The sequence below is a fragment of the Lepus europaeus genome, chromosome 5 (assembly GCF_033115175.1).
Source record: "Lepus europaeus isolate LE1 chromosome 5, mLepTim1.pri, whole genome shotgun sequence".
Classification (NCBI taxonomy): Eukaryota; Metazoa; Chordata; class Mammalia; order Lagomorpha; family Leporidae; genus Lepus; species Lepus europaeus.
In genome coordinates, this window is record NC_084831.1 from 108,845,257 (window position 1) to 108,862,229 (window position 16,973).

General features: G+C 36.5%; 1 protein-coding gene across 1 annotated transcript in view; it reads left to right on the forward strand.

The window, feature by feature from the left end:
• SYCP1 (synaptonemal complex protein 1) overlaps positions 1 to 16,973 on the forward strand; it is a 108,508-nt gene that overhangs the window by 38,172 nt on the left and 53,363 nt on the right. Inside the window, 5 exon segments of the mRNA XM_062193499.1 lie at positions 8,692 to 8,796; positions 9,522 to 9,625; positions 11,038 to 11,155; positions 12,296 to 12,366; positions 15,425 to 15,506. Of these exon segments, the coding sequence (XP_062049483.1) occupies positions 8,692 to 8,796; positions 9,522 to 9,625; positions 11,038 to 11,155; positions 12,296 to 12,366; positions 15,425 to 15,506 (480 nt within the window).

Below are 16,973 nucleotides of genomic sequence, written 5' to 3' on the forward strand. Positions count from 1 at the left end.
TTATATACAGAAGATCAATTTAGTATATAGTAAGTGAAGATTTCAACAGTTTGCACTCACACAGAAACACAAAGTATAAAGTACTGTTTGAGTACTAGTTATACTGTTAATTCAGATAGTATAACACATTAAGGACAGAGATCCTAAGTGGGGAGTAAGTGCACAGTGACACAAATTACTTTTCAAAAATATGGTATCTACCAACTTAGACTCTCATATTATAGGTATGTTATGTTTTTTTTTTTAGCTAAAACAGAAAAACATTTGGTTCAAATAAAACTATGTTCTTATTTATACCAATTTTTGTACATCCTGTTAATTATCATGTTCAAGGTATTTATACTATTTGAGTATGTATTGACAGCACATATGTAAGATCAGTATATTAAGGGGCTTCCCAAAGCTTGTGAAAAATGCATATTATGAAAAAACTATGCATGGGTTTCAAATTTTTTCATCAAAATCAATTTGTCTTCTAATTCCTTTTTTTCATGAATTGTTTGAAGTTCCCATGTATGTTATATAGCTAATCATAATTTGGTACTTTTGGATATTGTGCCTTCGATTTCTTTGGACCACAAAGCTGCAGCTTTGAAAAAGATATGCATGATATAGAATCAATACATATGTTTTGTGTTCAGGTAGAGTCATGTTTAATGAATTTGTTGGATAAGGCTTCATTATATTGTAGTTGATTGCAGTGTATAAAGCTTGAGCTAGCAAATTTTTTCTGTAGAGAACTTGTAAATATTTCAGACTTTGTGGACTGTTATAGTCTCTGTTAAACCTCTTCTACCTCTTCTCTTTTATTTTTAAAATGTAAAAATCATTCTTGTAGAAGTTTACTTCAAAACATTTGTGGAAAATGGAATCAAAAGATAATTTTGATATAAAAATAGAAATCTACGCATAAAGAGTCTTCAGAAAGTTCACAAAAGTAGATATAATGTAAAAACTATGCATAGACTTAAATTTTTAAAATTTCAACTTTAGATTCCATTTTTCAGAATTTTTTTGAAGTAGCCCTGTATTTAAATGTCACCATGGTAGAAAAACTCTCTTGATATTCCAGGCTACATTTTGGTCTCTGTATGGTTTATTTTCATAGCATCCTGAATTTTTCCTTTCTAACACATAAAAACAAATGAGGGGCCGGCGCCGTGGCTCACTTGGTTAATCCTCCACCTGCGGCGCTGGCGTCCCATATGGGCGCCGGGTTCTAGTCCTGGTTGCTCCTCTTCCAGTCCAGCTCTCTTGCTATGGCCCGGGAAGGCAGTGGAGGATGGCCCAAGTGCTTGGGCCCTGCACCCATATGGGAGACCAGGAGGAAGCACCTGGCTTCTGGCTTCGGATCAGCGTAGCTCTGGCCATAACGGCCATTGGAGGGTGAACCAATGGAAGGAAGACCTTTCTCTCTGTCTCTCTCTGTCACTGTCTAACTCTATCTGTCAAATAAAAAAATGAAATTACTTTTGGTATAAGTGTTTAAGGCACTATTTGCCCTTTAGGTTCCCCCTTACCCAGCATAAAGAATAGCACATAATATATTTTCAATAAATAGTCGAATGAATGTATGCGCCAATAAAGGCTAAGAACCCATGTCTTATTTACTGTATAGTCCTACTGTTAGCACGATGACTGACACTTTTGTAAGCATTGTATGCATATTTGTTGAGTAAATACTAAAGCATTTTCTTTTTATATAAAGATTTATTTCTATGTGAATAAGATCTGGTTTGGGATTTTGTTATATGTGAACAACAGTGGAATGTAGTTAATATTTTGTCTTTAGAATCAGAATACTTGATTGCCATCTAGCTCTTTAGTGGAGAAATGTAACCTGGAGAAATTTGCTTAATCTCTCTATGTCTCAGGTGTTCATCTATGAAATGGAAAAAATAATTGTGCATTTTGGATCTGTTTCTGTACTCTCTTCTGTTTCCTTAGTGCATTTGTCTATTCCTTTGCCAATATTGCAATGTCTTGATTACTGTAGCTTTAATGGTAAGTCTTAGTAATCGGCTAATGTGATTTCTAACTTTATTATTAATTTTTAAAACTATTTTAGTTGGCCGGCGCCATAGCTTAGCAGGCTAATCCTCTTCCTTGCGGCGCCGGCACACCGGGTTCTAGTCCCAGTTGGGGCGCCGGATTCTATCCCGGTGGCCCCTATTCCAGGCCAGCTCTCTGCTATGGCCCAGGAAGGCAGTGGAGGATGGCCCAAGTGCTTGGGCCCTGCACCCCATGGAGACCAGGAGAAGCACCTGGCTCCTGGCTTTGGATCAGCACGATGCGCTGGCCACAGCGGCCATTGGAGGGTGAACCAACGGCAAAGGAAGACCTTTCTCTCTGTCTCTCTCACTATTCACTCTGCCTGTCAAAAAAACCAAAAAAACAAAAACAAAAAAACCCAACTATTTTAGCTATTTGGCTTCCTTTAGTTTTCCATTTACATTTTAGAGTTGGGGTGGATGTTTGTTGTAGTGGTTAAGATGCCACATGAGATGCTCACATTCCATATCTGAGTCCCAGTGCTCAAGTCCTGGCTCTGCTCCTGCTTTCTGCTAATGCATCAGGTGATAACTTAAGTGGTTGTGTCCCTGCCATCTCTGTGGGAGACCCAGATTGAACTGCTGGCTCCTGGCTTCAGCCTTACCCAGCCCTAGCTGTTGCAGGTATTTGGGGAGCCAGTGGATGGATCTCTGTTTCTGTTTCTCTCTATTTCTCTGCCTTCAAAATAAATAAATATTTATATTTTATAGTTAATTTGTCTATCTATAAAAACCCTTACTGGAGTTTTGATTGGCATTTTGTGAAATGTCAGTTGAACTCAAATTACTCTATATGTCATTATTGTATTGAGTCTTTTAGTACATGAACACAGTATCTATTTCTATTTATATAGATCTTTGGTTTGTTTTTCTGGTTTTAAACATAGATTCTTTGCATGGAATGTTAGATTTATACCTAAGTATTTCTGTTTTTGCAGATATTTTAAGTGTTCTCTCTGTGTATATAAACTCTGTCATGCTCATACAATGATGAGATCATTTAATGACTAATTTTCGGGCATGTATCCCTGTTATTAAGCAATGCCTGACTTTATGTATCTGGAGTTGGAAGCAGTTACCAGTGGGAGAGTTGGTCTGTACTTATAAAGTTATGGTGACACTGAAACTTGGTTTTTTGATCTGTAAAATGGAGACACAAATATCTAACTGGCACAGAGTAATATAAGGAATAAAAGCATATTTAAAACACTTAGGGCAGGGCATATAGAAGTTATTCAAAAGAGTGGGTATTGTTATCAATGTATCACCACAGCACTTGACATAATTTCAACCTTTGTTTTGTTTATTTGGGCATAGTAATCTCATAATTGATTTTCTTTTTTTTTTTTTTCAAGATTTGTTTATTAAAGTCGGAGTTACAGAGAGGGAGAGACAGAGAGATATCTTTTTCTTCTTCCTCTTCTTTTTTTTTAGAGATTTATTTATTTATTTGCAAGTCAGAGTTACACAGAGAGGAGAGGCAGAGAGAGAAAGAAGAGGTCCTCCATCTGCTGGTTCACTCCCCAACTGGCCGCAACGGCTGAAGCTATGCCCATCCAAAGCCAGAAGCCAGGAGCCTCCTCTGGGTCTCCCATGTGGGTGCAGCGGCCCAAGGACTTGGGCCATCTTCCACTGCTTCCCCAGGCCACAGCAGAGAGCTGGATTGGAAATGGAGCAGCCGGCACTCGAACTGGCATCCATATGGGATGCTGGCGCTTCAGGCCAGGGTGTTAACCTGCTGTGTCACAGCTCCAGCCCTGAGAGATATCTTCTAACCGCTGGTGTATGCTCCAACCGCCAGGGCTGGGCCAGGCTGAAGCCAGGAGTTAGGAGCTTCATATGGGTCTCCCATGTGGGAACAGGGACACAAACACTTGGGCCATCTTCCACTGCTTTCCCAAGTGTGTTAACAGGGAGCTGGGGCCGGCGCCGTGGCTCAATAGGCTAATCCTCCGCCTAGTGGCGCCGGCACACCGGGTTCTAGTCCCGGTCGGGGCACCGATCCTGTCCTGGTTGCCCCTCTTCCAGGCCAGCTCTCTGCTGTGGCCAGGGAGTGCAGTGGAGGATGGCCCAAGTCCTTGGGCCCTGCACCCCATGGGAGACCAGGATAAGCACCTGGCTCCTGCCATCGGATCAGCGCGGTGCGCTGGCCACAGCACGCCTACTGTGGCGGCCATTGGAGGGTGAACCAACGGCAAAAGGAAGACCTTTCTCTCTGTCTCTCTCTCTCACTGTCCATTCTGCCTGTCAAAAAAAAAAAAAAAAAACCAAAACCAAAACCAAAACCAAAACCAAAAACAAAAAACAAAAAAAAACCAGGGAGCTGGATGAGAAGAGGGAGATCTGGGACTTGAACCAACGCCTACATAGGATGTCAGCTTGCAGGCTTAACCCACTATGCCACAATGCCAGCCCCCCTAACTGATTTTCTTATTAGGTTTATGCTCCTTAGGCTTTCTTCTGAACTACTGTCAGTAATAATGGCTCTACATTGCCTGAAGATAAAATTCAAACTCTTTAACTACAATTAGTAGATTTTGTAGTTAATGATATAATAGTAATACCTTTTATTGTCAAGCCTTTACTAGAATTGTTGTGACTTTACACTTGAGTAAAGAAAGTAAATCATGAGTTTATAAATATATGCTGTGCTGGATAGCAGGAAGAATGAAAAATTGGGGCCGGTGCCGTGGCTCAACAGGCTAATCCTCCGCCTTGTGGCGCCGGCACACCGGGTTCTAGTCCTGGTCGGGGCACTGGATTCTGTCCCGGTTGCCTCTCTTCCAGGCCAGCCTTCTGCTGTGGCCCGGGAGTGCAGTGGAGGATGGCTCAAGTGCTTGGGCCCTGCACCCGCATGGGAGACCAGGATAAGCACCTGGCTCCTGCCATCGGATCAGCGCGGTGCGCTGGCCGCAGCGTGCCAACCACGGCGGCCATTGGGGGGTGAACCAATGGCAAAGGAAGACCTTTCTCTCTGTCTCTCTCTCACTGTCCACTCTGCCTGTCAAAAAAAAAAAAAAAGAAAGAATGAAAAATTAAGACCTTATAACTAAAGAATTAGAAGTTGTGTTATATTTTGTCTTATTTTGTTTTTTAAGGCTGTGTTGTCCAGAATGATAGTCATTCACCAAATGTAGCTTTTAAAATTTAAATTAACTAAAAATAAATTGAATTAAAAGTAAATAATTACAATAGCTACATTTGAAGTGCTCAATATCTATCATGTTGGATAGTACTTTAGAAAATATTTGTATCGGACTGGCGCTGCGGCTCACTTGGCTAATCCTCAGCCTGTGGCACTGGCACCCTGGGTTCTAGTCCCGGTTGGGGCGCTGGATTCTGTCCCAGTTGCTCCTCTTCCAGTCCAGCTCTCTGCTGTGGCCCGGGAGTGCAGTGGAGGATGGCCCAAGTGCTTGGGCCCTGCACCCGCATGGGAGACCAGGAGGAAGCACCTGGCTCCAGGTTTCGGATCGGCGCAGCATGCCAGCTGTAGCAGCCATTGGAGGGTGAACCAACGGAAGGAAGACCTGTCTCTCTTTCTCTCTCTCTCTCTCACTATCTCTGCCTGTCAAAAAAAAAAAAATTGCATCATGGCAGAAGTTCTGTTGTAACATGGCTTGTCTAGAGCATGGATTGATAAACTTTTTATGTGTAAAATCAGTATTACACTTTTAGGCTCTGTGGGCCATATGGTCTTTGTTGCAGCTGTTTAACTCTGCCATTACAGTGTAAAACAGGCATAGACAATACATGAGTGAATAGATGTGACTGTGTTACCATGAAACTTTATAAAAAACAGGCAATAAGCTGGATTTGGCCTATAGGCTGGAGTGTGCTGATTTTTAGTACAGACCACTGGGTTAAATTCTTTACCGTATTTAAACAGTGTAATGAAAAAGTGAGCTCATCATGAGGAAATGAGATAATTAAAAATCATTTCATAGGCAGAAAGATAATAAGAACTAGTGATTTAGACTAGTGAAAAGAAGGCTTAGGAAGTGCTGTCTTCAAATTTTTGTCAGTTATGTGAAAGAAGAATTATACTTTCCTATGTGATTCAGGAAACAGAAAAATGACCAATGCATGAAAATTACTAGGAAGCACATTTTAGTGACTACCTACTTTCTAATAAGTTAGAGTGATTTATGAATAAGATAAGGTTTGGATGCAATGATCTGTGTGATTTTTTATAGAATTATTTATTTTATTTCAAAGTCAGAGTTACATAGAGAGAGAAGGAGAGGCAGAGAGAGAGAGAGAGCGAGCAAGCGAGCGAGCTTCCATCCACTGGTTCACTCCCAATTAGCTGCAACAGCCAGAGCTGTGCTGATCTGAAGCCAGGAACCAGGAGCTTCTTCAGGGTCTCCCATGGAGGTGCAGGGGCCCAAGGACATGGGCCATCTTATACTGCTCTCCGAGGCCATAACAGAGAGCTGAATTGGAAGTGGAGCAGCTGGGACTCGAACAAGCGCCCATATGGGATGCCGGCACTGCAGGTGGCAGCTTTACCTGCTATACCACAGCCCCAGCCCTGACCTGTATGATTTTTTAAATTTTTTTAATTTTTTGGACAGGCAAAGTGGATAGTGAGAGAGAGAGACAGAGAGAAAGGTCTCCTTTGCCGTTGGTTCAGCCCCCAATGGCCGCTGTAGCTGGCACACTGCGGCCAGTGCACCACGCTGATCCGAAGCCAGGAGCCAGGTGTTTCTCCTGGTCTCCCATGTGGGTGCAGGGCCCAAGCACTTGGGCCATCCTTCACTGCCTTCCCGGGCCACAGCAGAGAGCTGGACAGGAAGAGGAGCGACTGGGACAGAATCCGGCGCCCCGACTGCCAACCGGGACTAGAACCTGGTGTGCCGGCGCTGCAGGTGGAGGATTAGCCTATTGAGCCGCGGCGCCAGCCTGCTGACCTGTATGATTTTTAAAATTAAAATTCTATAGTTCTTGGGGCCGGTGCTGTGGCACAGTGGGCTGGGCCTCTGCCTGTGGCACTGACATCCCATAAGGGCACCAGTTCTAGTCCAGGCTGCACCTCTTCTGATCCAGCACTCTGCTATGGCCTGTGAAAGCAGTAGAGGATGGCCCAAGTGCTTAGGCCACTGCAAGAGCGTGGGAGACCCAAAGAAGCTCCTGGCTCCTGGCTTCAGATCAGTCCAGCTGTGGCCATTACGACCATTTGGGGAGTGAACCAGCAGATGGAAGATCTTTCTCTCTGACTCCTTCTCTCTATCTGCACTCTACTTCTCAAATAAACAGATAACATCTTTGAAAAAAAAAAAAAGAGACTGCCAGATACAGAAGGGCAGCACTGTATTGGTTTAAAAAATTCTATATTTCTTGTTCCAGTGCTCTGTCCATTAAATAGTCTGTCATTATATTTAGTCTTTTAAATAATGACATTTTCTGTTTCTAAATAATTTTAGCCAAGAAGGAGCTCATAGTTTTTTTTTTTTTTTAAGATTTATTTTATTTATTTGAAAGAGTTACAGAGAGAGGTAGAGACAGAGAGAGAGGTCTTCCATCTGCTGGTTCATTCCCCAGATGGCCGCAATGGCAAGAGCTGCACTGATCTGAAGCCAGGAGCCAGGAGCTTCCTCCAGGTCTTCCACATAGGTGCAGGGGCCCAAGAACTTGGGCCATCTTCGGCTGCTATCCCAGGCCATAGCAGAGAGCTGGATTGGAAGAGGAGCAGCCGGGACTAGAACCAGTGCCCATATGGGATGCCGGCGCTTCAGGCCAGGGCCTTAACCCGCTGTGCCACAGCGCCAGCCCCGACTCACAGTTCTTTTTTTTTTTTTTTTTTTTAATTTTTTTAAAGAATGAAATTATTTCTTTTTCAAGATTTGTTTTTATTTGAAACTTAGAGTACAGAGAGTGAAGGGGAGACACACAGAGAAACATATATTTCATCCACTGGTTCACAGCCCCAAATGGCTGCATTAGTTGGAGCTTGGCCAGGTGGAAGTCAGGAGTTTCATCTGGGTTTCCCTCGAGGATGACAGGGGCTCAAGTACTTGGGCCATCTTCTACTGCTTTCCCAGGCACATTAGCAGAGAGCTGGATCAGAAGTGGTGCAGCCAGAACATAAACTGGTGCTCATGTGGGATGCTGATACTACAGGCTGCTGCTTAACCCATTGATCCACAGTGCCAGTCCCTCCAAAATATTTTTCAAAATATTAAAAAATATTGAAACGCAGAGTGACAAGGGAGACAGAGAAACACACACACACACACACACTGAGAGAGAGAGAGAGAGAGAGGGAGAGAAGGAGAGAAAGAAGAGAGATATCTTTCATCTGTTGGTTTACTTTCCAAATGGCCACAACAGCTGGGACTGGGCCAAGCTAAAGCCAGGAACCAGGAATACCATATGGGTGGTAGGTACCCAAATATTTGAGCCATCATCTGCTGCCTTTCCCAGCACATTATCAGGAAGCTGGATTGGCACAGAGTAGGTGGAACTTGAACCATGCAGGCAATCTCATATGGGTTTTGAGTATCCCAAGGGATAGCTAATCTGCTGTGCCACAACATCTGCCTCAGCTAATAGTTCTTTCCACAACTCTTTTTTGGATAGTTTAATTAATTTGAATATGTATGTGGTTTGACTCTCATGATATGTTAATATTTTTAAATAGGCTGAAAACCAAAAGCTTTTAGATGAAAAGAAACAGTTTGAGAAGATTGCTGAAGAATTAAAAGGAGCAGAAAAAGAACTAACTAGTCTTCTCCAGACCAAGGAGGTTTATGGAAAAAGTTTTTTCAAATATTTTATTAATAGAATATAGATTTTAAAAAGATTATGGTATAACTAGTTGCTTTGTGAAATATTTCTTCACAAAATTCCTTTCCAAAGGATATGTTCTTGTTACATTTAATATGCTAATAAATGGTTTTAAGATACATCTGGAAAAGCTTCACACTGTAATGTGGAAAAAAAGTCAGCATTTAAGGTATCAGGCTATGCATAATGCTGTGGTTTATAACACATTTATTATTATCTTGAATATTTCTTAATTGATACATTTAAAATTTAACCTTTATTAAATTAGGATCTTCGTTTACAATTTTTTTTATAAAGCACATGTTCTAGTTTTAAAATGTTTACAGTCCATATAAATTTTACATTGTAACTCTCTCTTTATCATAGTAAAGATATCTTAGTTTTTTAAGTAACTGATTTTACAAAATAATATATTTCTATTTAGTAATATAAAAGTTTAATTGAAATTAATTATTTTATAGAATAAAATTGATAAAATGTGGTATAGTATATTTATATTTATATTGCAGTTACCATTACTTATTGTTTGAAAATTTGATTGTTGCATTAAATATACTTAAGCTGGAAATATTAACATATTCCTGCCAAAATTTTTGCCAAATATTTTTTTAATGACATAGAGTGACCTTTTTCATTAGAAAATTACAAAAATGCCTTCTATTGCAATGCACATTTATTTTACAGAAAAAAGTACATGATTTGGAAATTAAATTGACTGCCATTGAGACAAGCGAGCAGCATTATTCAAAACAGGTTAACGATATGAAAACTGAACTTAAAAATGAGAAGTATGTTTTCCATTCATCTATAAACAGTTTATATATTCTATTTATAAGATTTCTGGTAACAAATAATAAATTAATGAATTCTGTTCAGTATCTATTTAACTGGATTTGAAATTGTATTCCCAATTGAAGATCAAAATAATTTACCAATTTCATGGCTAAGAGAAGTGCATTATCTATGGTATAAAGGAGTATCTAACAAAGTTGAGAACTACTTTAGAATATCATTGTATTACTTTTTTGGGAGATGTTTAGTTCCTCATAAAAATAAGCAATTGTAGTTGTAAATAGTTATTTTGGTTGTTTTGCTAAATAATTTCATAGGTTTGTGTTGCTAAAATGTCAACATACAAATTCATTTTTATATTGTTCAACTAAAATAATTGATTTCATTTCCCCAGTAAGTTTGAAGAGAAAGTGGGGGAAAATAATTATTGTGTTATTTCTCACAGAGAAGTAAATTTAAGTATCCAGTCTTAGTGGTGAGCATGAGTTTTCCCTTTTGACTGCTTCTCAGCACTAGATAAAAATGAGAAGTAAACATTTTATGAAACATCCTTTCCCCTTCCCCTTTAGTCCTGTTCTCTGCTTCTGGTGACCTTTCACCATTCCTTTTTTAGGCCCCTGAGTAAAATTCTTACATTAACCAAAATCCAAAATTTCATTTAATAAGTGGATTTGTTAATTATTTATTCTTAAGTGTAAATTTATATTATCTTTGGTGTATTTGCTTTTTCTACCTTTCATTGCTTATTGAAAAAAATTATTTCTTCATTAATGAAATTTCCAGTGTTATTAAATAGGAAGAGATACTGAGTGTTCCTGAAATCACTCATAGAGCCGCTCATTCCCTTAGTTTCACTTAAAATTGGTTCTGGGTAATAACCATTAACAACAATAATCCCATCCAGAACATTTGAGACCTTGTAAGAGCAACTTAGATGTTGTGCTCAAAGGTTAAACTTAACTTTGTTTATTTTAAGGAAAAATAATTTAATTAAAAATAGCTTAGATTTCATGTTCCACTTTAATCAAATTATTAGAAGTTTAAAATAGTTTTCTAAGAGACAGTCTACTAGAGAGAAGATCATATGAAAAAAATAATGTGCCATCCAAAATTTGTGAAAAGATATGAAGGGGTGAGAGTGTGGGGAATATTTGAAGAAATAAATTGAATAGTATGTATGGCATTTTGAAAACTTATAGAAAAATTTCACATGTGTACAAAGTAGAATTAATATTGTGAGTAATCAGCATAAGCCTTTTGCCCAGCCTCTGGAATTGTTAACTAATGGTCAATCATGTTTCACGTATATCTCCAGCCCTTCTTTCCTTTACCTAAGATTATTTTGGATTAAATTCTATATCATATCATTTCATAAGTAAATATTTTGATATGGCCTTTTTAAAAACAGGCTTAAGAATACTGAATTAACTACAAACTGCAATAAACTTTCACTAGAGAACAAAGAACTTGCACAAGAAACAAGGGATATGGCTTTAGAACTCAAGAAACAGCAAGAAGATATTAATGTGAGTTGAAGAAGAAAATATTAGGGTTAAAATTAGGATTAGAATAAATGACTTCTGAAGATTCTTGCACCTTTGAAAGTCTAATTGTCTTAGAACTGACATTGTGTTTTAGAAGAAAAATATGGAGGCCAATGCTGTGGCATAGCAGGTAAAGCTGCTTCCTACAATGCCAGCATCCCATGTTATAAACATAGGTTTGTGTCATGGCTGCTCCACCTCTGATCCAGCTCCCTGCTAATGGCTTGGGAAAGCAGCGAAGGATGGTCCAAGTGTTTGGGTCCCAGCCACCCATGTGGGAGAACCTGGCTTTTGGCCTGGCTCAGCCCTGCCTTTTGCAGCCACTTGGGGGAGTGAACCAGCCAGTGAAGATAAGATCTCTTTCTGTTTCTCCCTCTCTCTCTAACTGATTTTCAAATAAATCTTCAAAAAAAAAAAAAAAAAAGCAAAATATGTATCTTGGTCTTAGATGGATAGTAGACAACAGAATAAAGAGACTAATCACAGATAAAGTTAATGTAAGTTAAGCATCAAGATTTTTATAAAGTGTTTAATTGACAAGTATTATTGAGTAGTTCATGTAAAACTTTGTGGAGGATACAGTGATGAGTAAAATATCCTTTCAGAGTTTATGGCTTAATAGAAAACATAGTAAATGTTTAAATTACTTGACTAAAATATTATATCATACTAGCTAATTGGACAAACTGTTATTGGAGCATACAGGATCACTTTTGCCTTGATGAAAGGGGAGGCTTCAGAGAAAATACGGCATTGAATTTGGCTCTAAAGATTAGTTATGAGTTTGAATTTGGCTCTAAAGATTAGTTATAAGTTCAGTAGATAACAGTGAATGGAAGCATTCCTTGAAGTCACAACAATATGAGCAAAAGATACAAGCCTCAAAGTTATCACTGGAAAATAGTAAAAGATTTGTTTTGTTGCCTATTATATAGAAATTGTTAGGAGAATAACTAAAGTAAGGCTGGAAAAGTAATGTGAAACTGTGCAAGTTAAACAGCACATTTTTTCTTTACTAGAACTAAATTCTTTTGTACTGACAGATAAAATGTGTTAAATATTAGTTCCCACTTAATTTTTATTGAAACAAAATAATTAATATAAACAACATTATTTCTTTAGAATAGCAAAAAACAAGAAGAAAGGATGTTGAAACAAATAGAAAATCTGAAAGAAACAGAAACACAACTAAGGCAAGACTATTTTTTTTTTATTTTGGCAAAAGATTACGTCTTTTTTTTCTATTATCTTGTGTTAGTTAATTTAGAGTCAACATATGTTGACTATCATGTAAAGTAAAAAAATTTAGACTTAATGGTTTAGAATTCTGCTTAAAAGTAAAATTATAATTATTTTATACTTAATGTTTATACTGTGCAGTTAAACAGAAGTTAAAGTATCATGAACTTTCTACTTCTTTAATTTTTTTATTTAAGAAAGTATACTAATCATATTCCAGAAAATTTAAAAGAGAGATGTAGAAAAACTTAATTCAAGTTACTTAAACTTCTATAATATTGTTGCAAAACTTATACCCAGTCTATATTTTAAAGAATATGTTGGTTCTTGCTTGTAATCACTGGCACATAATTTTGTGACTCTTCCATTTAATATTATTTTAAGCATTATCCATTTTTCTAGATCTGTTTACAATTTATATATTAATGCTTTTATCCCAGTCAATCAAGTGGCTGTCAAAACTATTTATTTTAATCATTTTTACTTTGCATACTTTTACTTCCTGGTTTTAGACTATTATAAATTATACTATGGTAAACATCTTGGCATATCTAGATGTTTTTCTTATATTGAATCTGATAAGACAACTTAAAGCAATAGAATATATTAGATCATAGCAGTAGTGATTTCAATGACTTGGTAATCAAATGATTGCAAACCATGCAATACAACAAATATTGCATTACAACACTGGTTCCAAATGTTTTAATTGATATTTTGATTATTATCAATAGTTTTTTGATAATTTAAAAGATAAAAATATTTCCATTGTTTTTGTGGCTTGTAAATTTTTATATTTTGGATAAGCTGTAGAATTTCTCATATTTTTTAGACTTATTTTAAGGATTGTCTGTTTAATATGTGCTATCTACTTATCTTTTGAAATCTTTTTTCCTTTTTGATTTATTTATGCTTTAAAAATATATTAATTCTTTTATTGACAGCATTTATTTCCCCTAACTTGTTGTTTTTTTTCAATGTTGGAGAATTTTTTGATATATGGAAATGTAAAATTTTGAATTAAATTTAATTTTCTTTCCTTGTGTGATTTTATAATTGCTTTTATACTTAGAAATTTTAGCATGCTTGAAATCAAATGGTAATCTTTTCTTTAGTTCTTTTAAAAATTTATGTATTGATATTTAGTCTCTTTCTTTTTAAATATTAAAAATATTTTAAGTCATCAGTTTACTTCTGAATTTATTACAGTGTTTCTATGCAATTTCTATTTTTATTATTTTTAAAATAATCTTTTTATATTTTAAGGTTCCTGATAGTTGAGGTCTTCTGTTTGTACTTATATTCTAAAGTATTCAGTTTTGGTTTCTTATACTTAAAGAAAGTGGTTGTTAAAACTTCTTGTTTGGGGGCTGCTGCTGTGGCATACAATCTGGTTAAGCCTCTGCCTGCAGTGCCAGTATCACATATTGGCATTGGTTTGAGTCCCAGCTGCTCCTCTTCCAATCCAGCTCTCTGCTATGGCCTGGGAAAGCAGTGGAAGATGGCCCAAATACTTGGGCCCCTGTACCCGTGTGGGAGATCTGAAAGAAGCTCCTGGCTCCTGGCTTTGTTCTGGCCCAGCCCTGACCCAGCCATAGCCTTTGTAGCCAATTGAGGAGTGAACCCGCGGATGGAAAATCAATCTCTTTCTCTCTGTCTCTATCTCTCTTTCTCTCTCCTCCCTTCTCTCTCTGTATTTCTGACTTTCAAATAAATAAATCTTTAAAAACCCACTTCTTATTGTAAATTATGTGAGCTCTTTTTTAGACTTGATACACCTCTTTTATTTGATTGTTTGAGGGTTATATGAAGTCATGTGAATAAAGTGCTGGGCACAGTACCTGGCACTTAGCACTTAATAATTGTTAGTTTGTTACTATCTTTCAGACTTGGAAATTCACCTTTTATTCTACCTCTAGTGAATCATTTTGTCCCTTTTGCTTAATTTTCTTTTTCAAAAGTTGCTGTTATTTACAGATTGAACCTCTGTGATTAAGCCACTATACAGTGTGGAGATAAAATGAGAACACACCTTTTAGGGAGAGACTCCTTTTTATTTAGGATAATTTACATTATTTGGATTATATCTTATTTACATACCTTTCAACTCTGTGGATTTATAGAACTCTTAATATAAATATATTTAAGAATAATAAGAATCTACTGATTACAAATTTAATACTCAGTTAAAGAAATAGATGTCCTAAATTTTCACAAGGCCAGTTTTTCCTAATAGGGAATACTGTGACAACAGGGAGAATATAATTAGGAAAGTAGTTTCATAACATCTGAGAAAAAGCAACATTATTTTCACATGCAACAGACATGTTTTCAATTAAATTATTTTCAAAAGGATAATTTGGTACAAAATTTAGAGGGACAAAGGAGCACATGGGGAAACAAAAGTATCTTTTTTACCCTTTGACTTTTTGCTGTCTAACTTCCCTACCCAGAGGTATCCCTGTTTTTATGCTTCTAGAGATACTCTATGCATATACGATGATATATATGTATGCAAATATTCCGGTCATGTAGATTTTCATTAAAATCACTTATATTTTTGTTCATAATTTACTTTTGCAAAATTATGAATATGCCTTAGAATAAATAATGACTGGTTTCTGACTAAGAAAGCAGTAAAATTAAACCTTGACTTAATATGAGGTACCTCAAAATATTCATAGAAAAATGGGATAAAAGTTTATTTTGGTGAAGAAAATTTGAAAGTCATTCAGTGTTTTTCATAATATGCATTTTCATGAGTTTTCTGAAGACTCTTATAAGTGTTTCTAAGAATTTTTAATAGAAAAATTAAGAAACCAGATTTATTTTAAAACATTGTATACATTAAAGATAAAAGTGAAAATATGCCTTTTGATAGTAATGCTTATAAAATTAGCAAATAAAAATAAAAGCAAATCAACAAAAAGTGCCACCATTTTAGAAGTATCAGAAAGGAAATAGAATGAAAATATAATTTTAATTGTAATGTCACTTTTCATTTCCTTCCAGAAATGAATTGGAATCTCTGAGAGAGGAGCTAAAACAGAAAGGAGATGAAGTTAAATGTAAACTGGATAAGAGTGAAGAAATTGTATGCTATATTTATTATAGGTTATATGGAAAAATTTTAAAACACAGAAGCAGCATCATGTCTTTAAAAAGTATACTGTTATATAAACAGTGAACTAAGGACTGTCACTAAAAATATAGGCAAATTTGTATTATTTTGCTTACATATAAAATTTAGATTATTTTATCTGGAAGAAACAGTGACATAATTCTGAATTTCTTTTCATGAATTCTCCATATTTAATGTTTATATACTTTTATGTAAATAAGACTCATACTTTGTTAATGTGGAATATACTGATGAGGTGAGGTGATGAATAAGTTTGTGTTGTGCTTTTGGAAATATGAGTTCAATAAGTTGAAAACTCTTTTAAGGGAAGAGTATTATAATTTCTGAAATGATCAAATCAAGCTAGGTAGCATGTCTGTCACTTCACATACAAAAGTAATTTCCTTTTTAAAAAAAAATACCAAAATAAATTGGGAAAGCTGATAACTATTTTTGTAGAACTGTGACTAAGTTTTATAATTCTATTTCTAAGATATACCTACAGAAGAAAATAGAAATTCTATTAACATTTTTAATCTGCTATATTTTTTAGACCCGAAGCATTGAATGTGAAGTTTTAAAAAAAGATAAACAGATGAAGATATTAGAAAACAAGGTATTACCAAATTGCAAAAAGTTATGTTTGAGAATAGAGATTTTGTAATACTACTTGTATGATTGGATTCTTTAGGAACTACCTTTACACTGTCCTGTATACAGAGATTTCAGTTCTCCTGTGGAGGTTTTGTGAAATAATATAGTACTTTCATTGCATTTTTTTTTTCTTGAGAAACTTTGGATTCACAGGTTTTATGTAGTGATTCAGATGTTCATTTAATTCCTCCTTAATAATCTCTTCCATTCCCCCAAATACACTAAGCAGCTATAGTTATGTATATACTTGAGTAGCAAGATGTTTTTAGAAATCATTGTTAGGTATCTATAATCAACAGAGCTACAGAAAACTTTCTGCTCTTTTTATGTGAAGTGTTTTTATTATCTGAGTATTCATCCCTATTCATTTTTCCATTCTCTAAACCTCACTACACAATTGCCATAATCTTGACCTTTTGTATAGTGAATGGTACTCCCGAGAGTATAGTTAACCTTCTGAAGTTCTGAACTCTAGTAGTCAACACTATTTTCTGCTATCTCAAATTTCATTTCTTTTTTTTTTTTAGATTTATTTATTTATTGGAAGGCAGAGTTACAGATAGGCAGAGGCAGAGAGAGAGAGAGAGAGAGAGAGAGAGAGAGAGAAAGAAAGAAAGAAAGAAAGAAAGAAAGAAAGAAAGGAAGAAAGAAAGAAAGGGCTTCTATCTGCTGATTGACTCCCTTGATGGCTGCAACAGCTGGAGATGCACTGATCCAAAGCCAGGAACCAGGAGCTTCTTCTGGGTCTGCCACGTGGGTGCAGGGGCCCAAGGACTTGGGCCATCT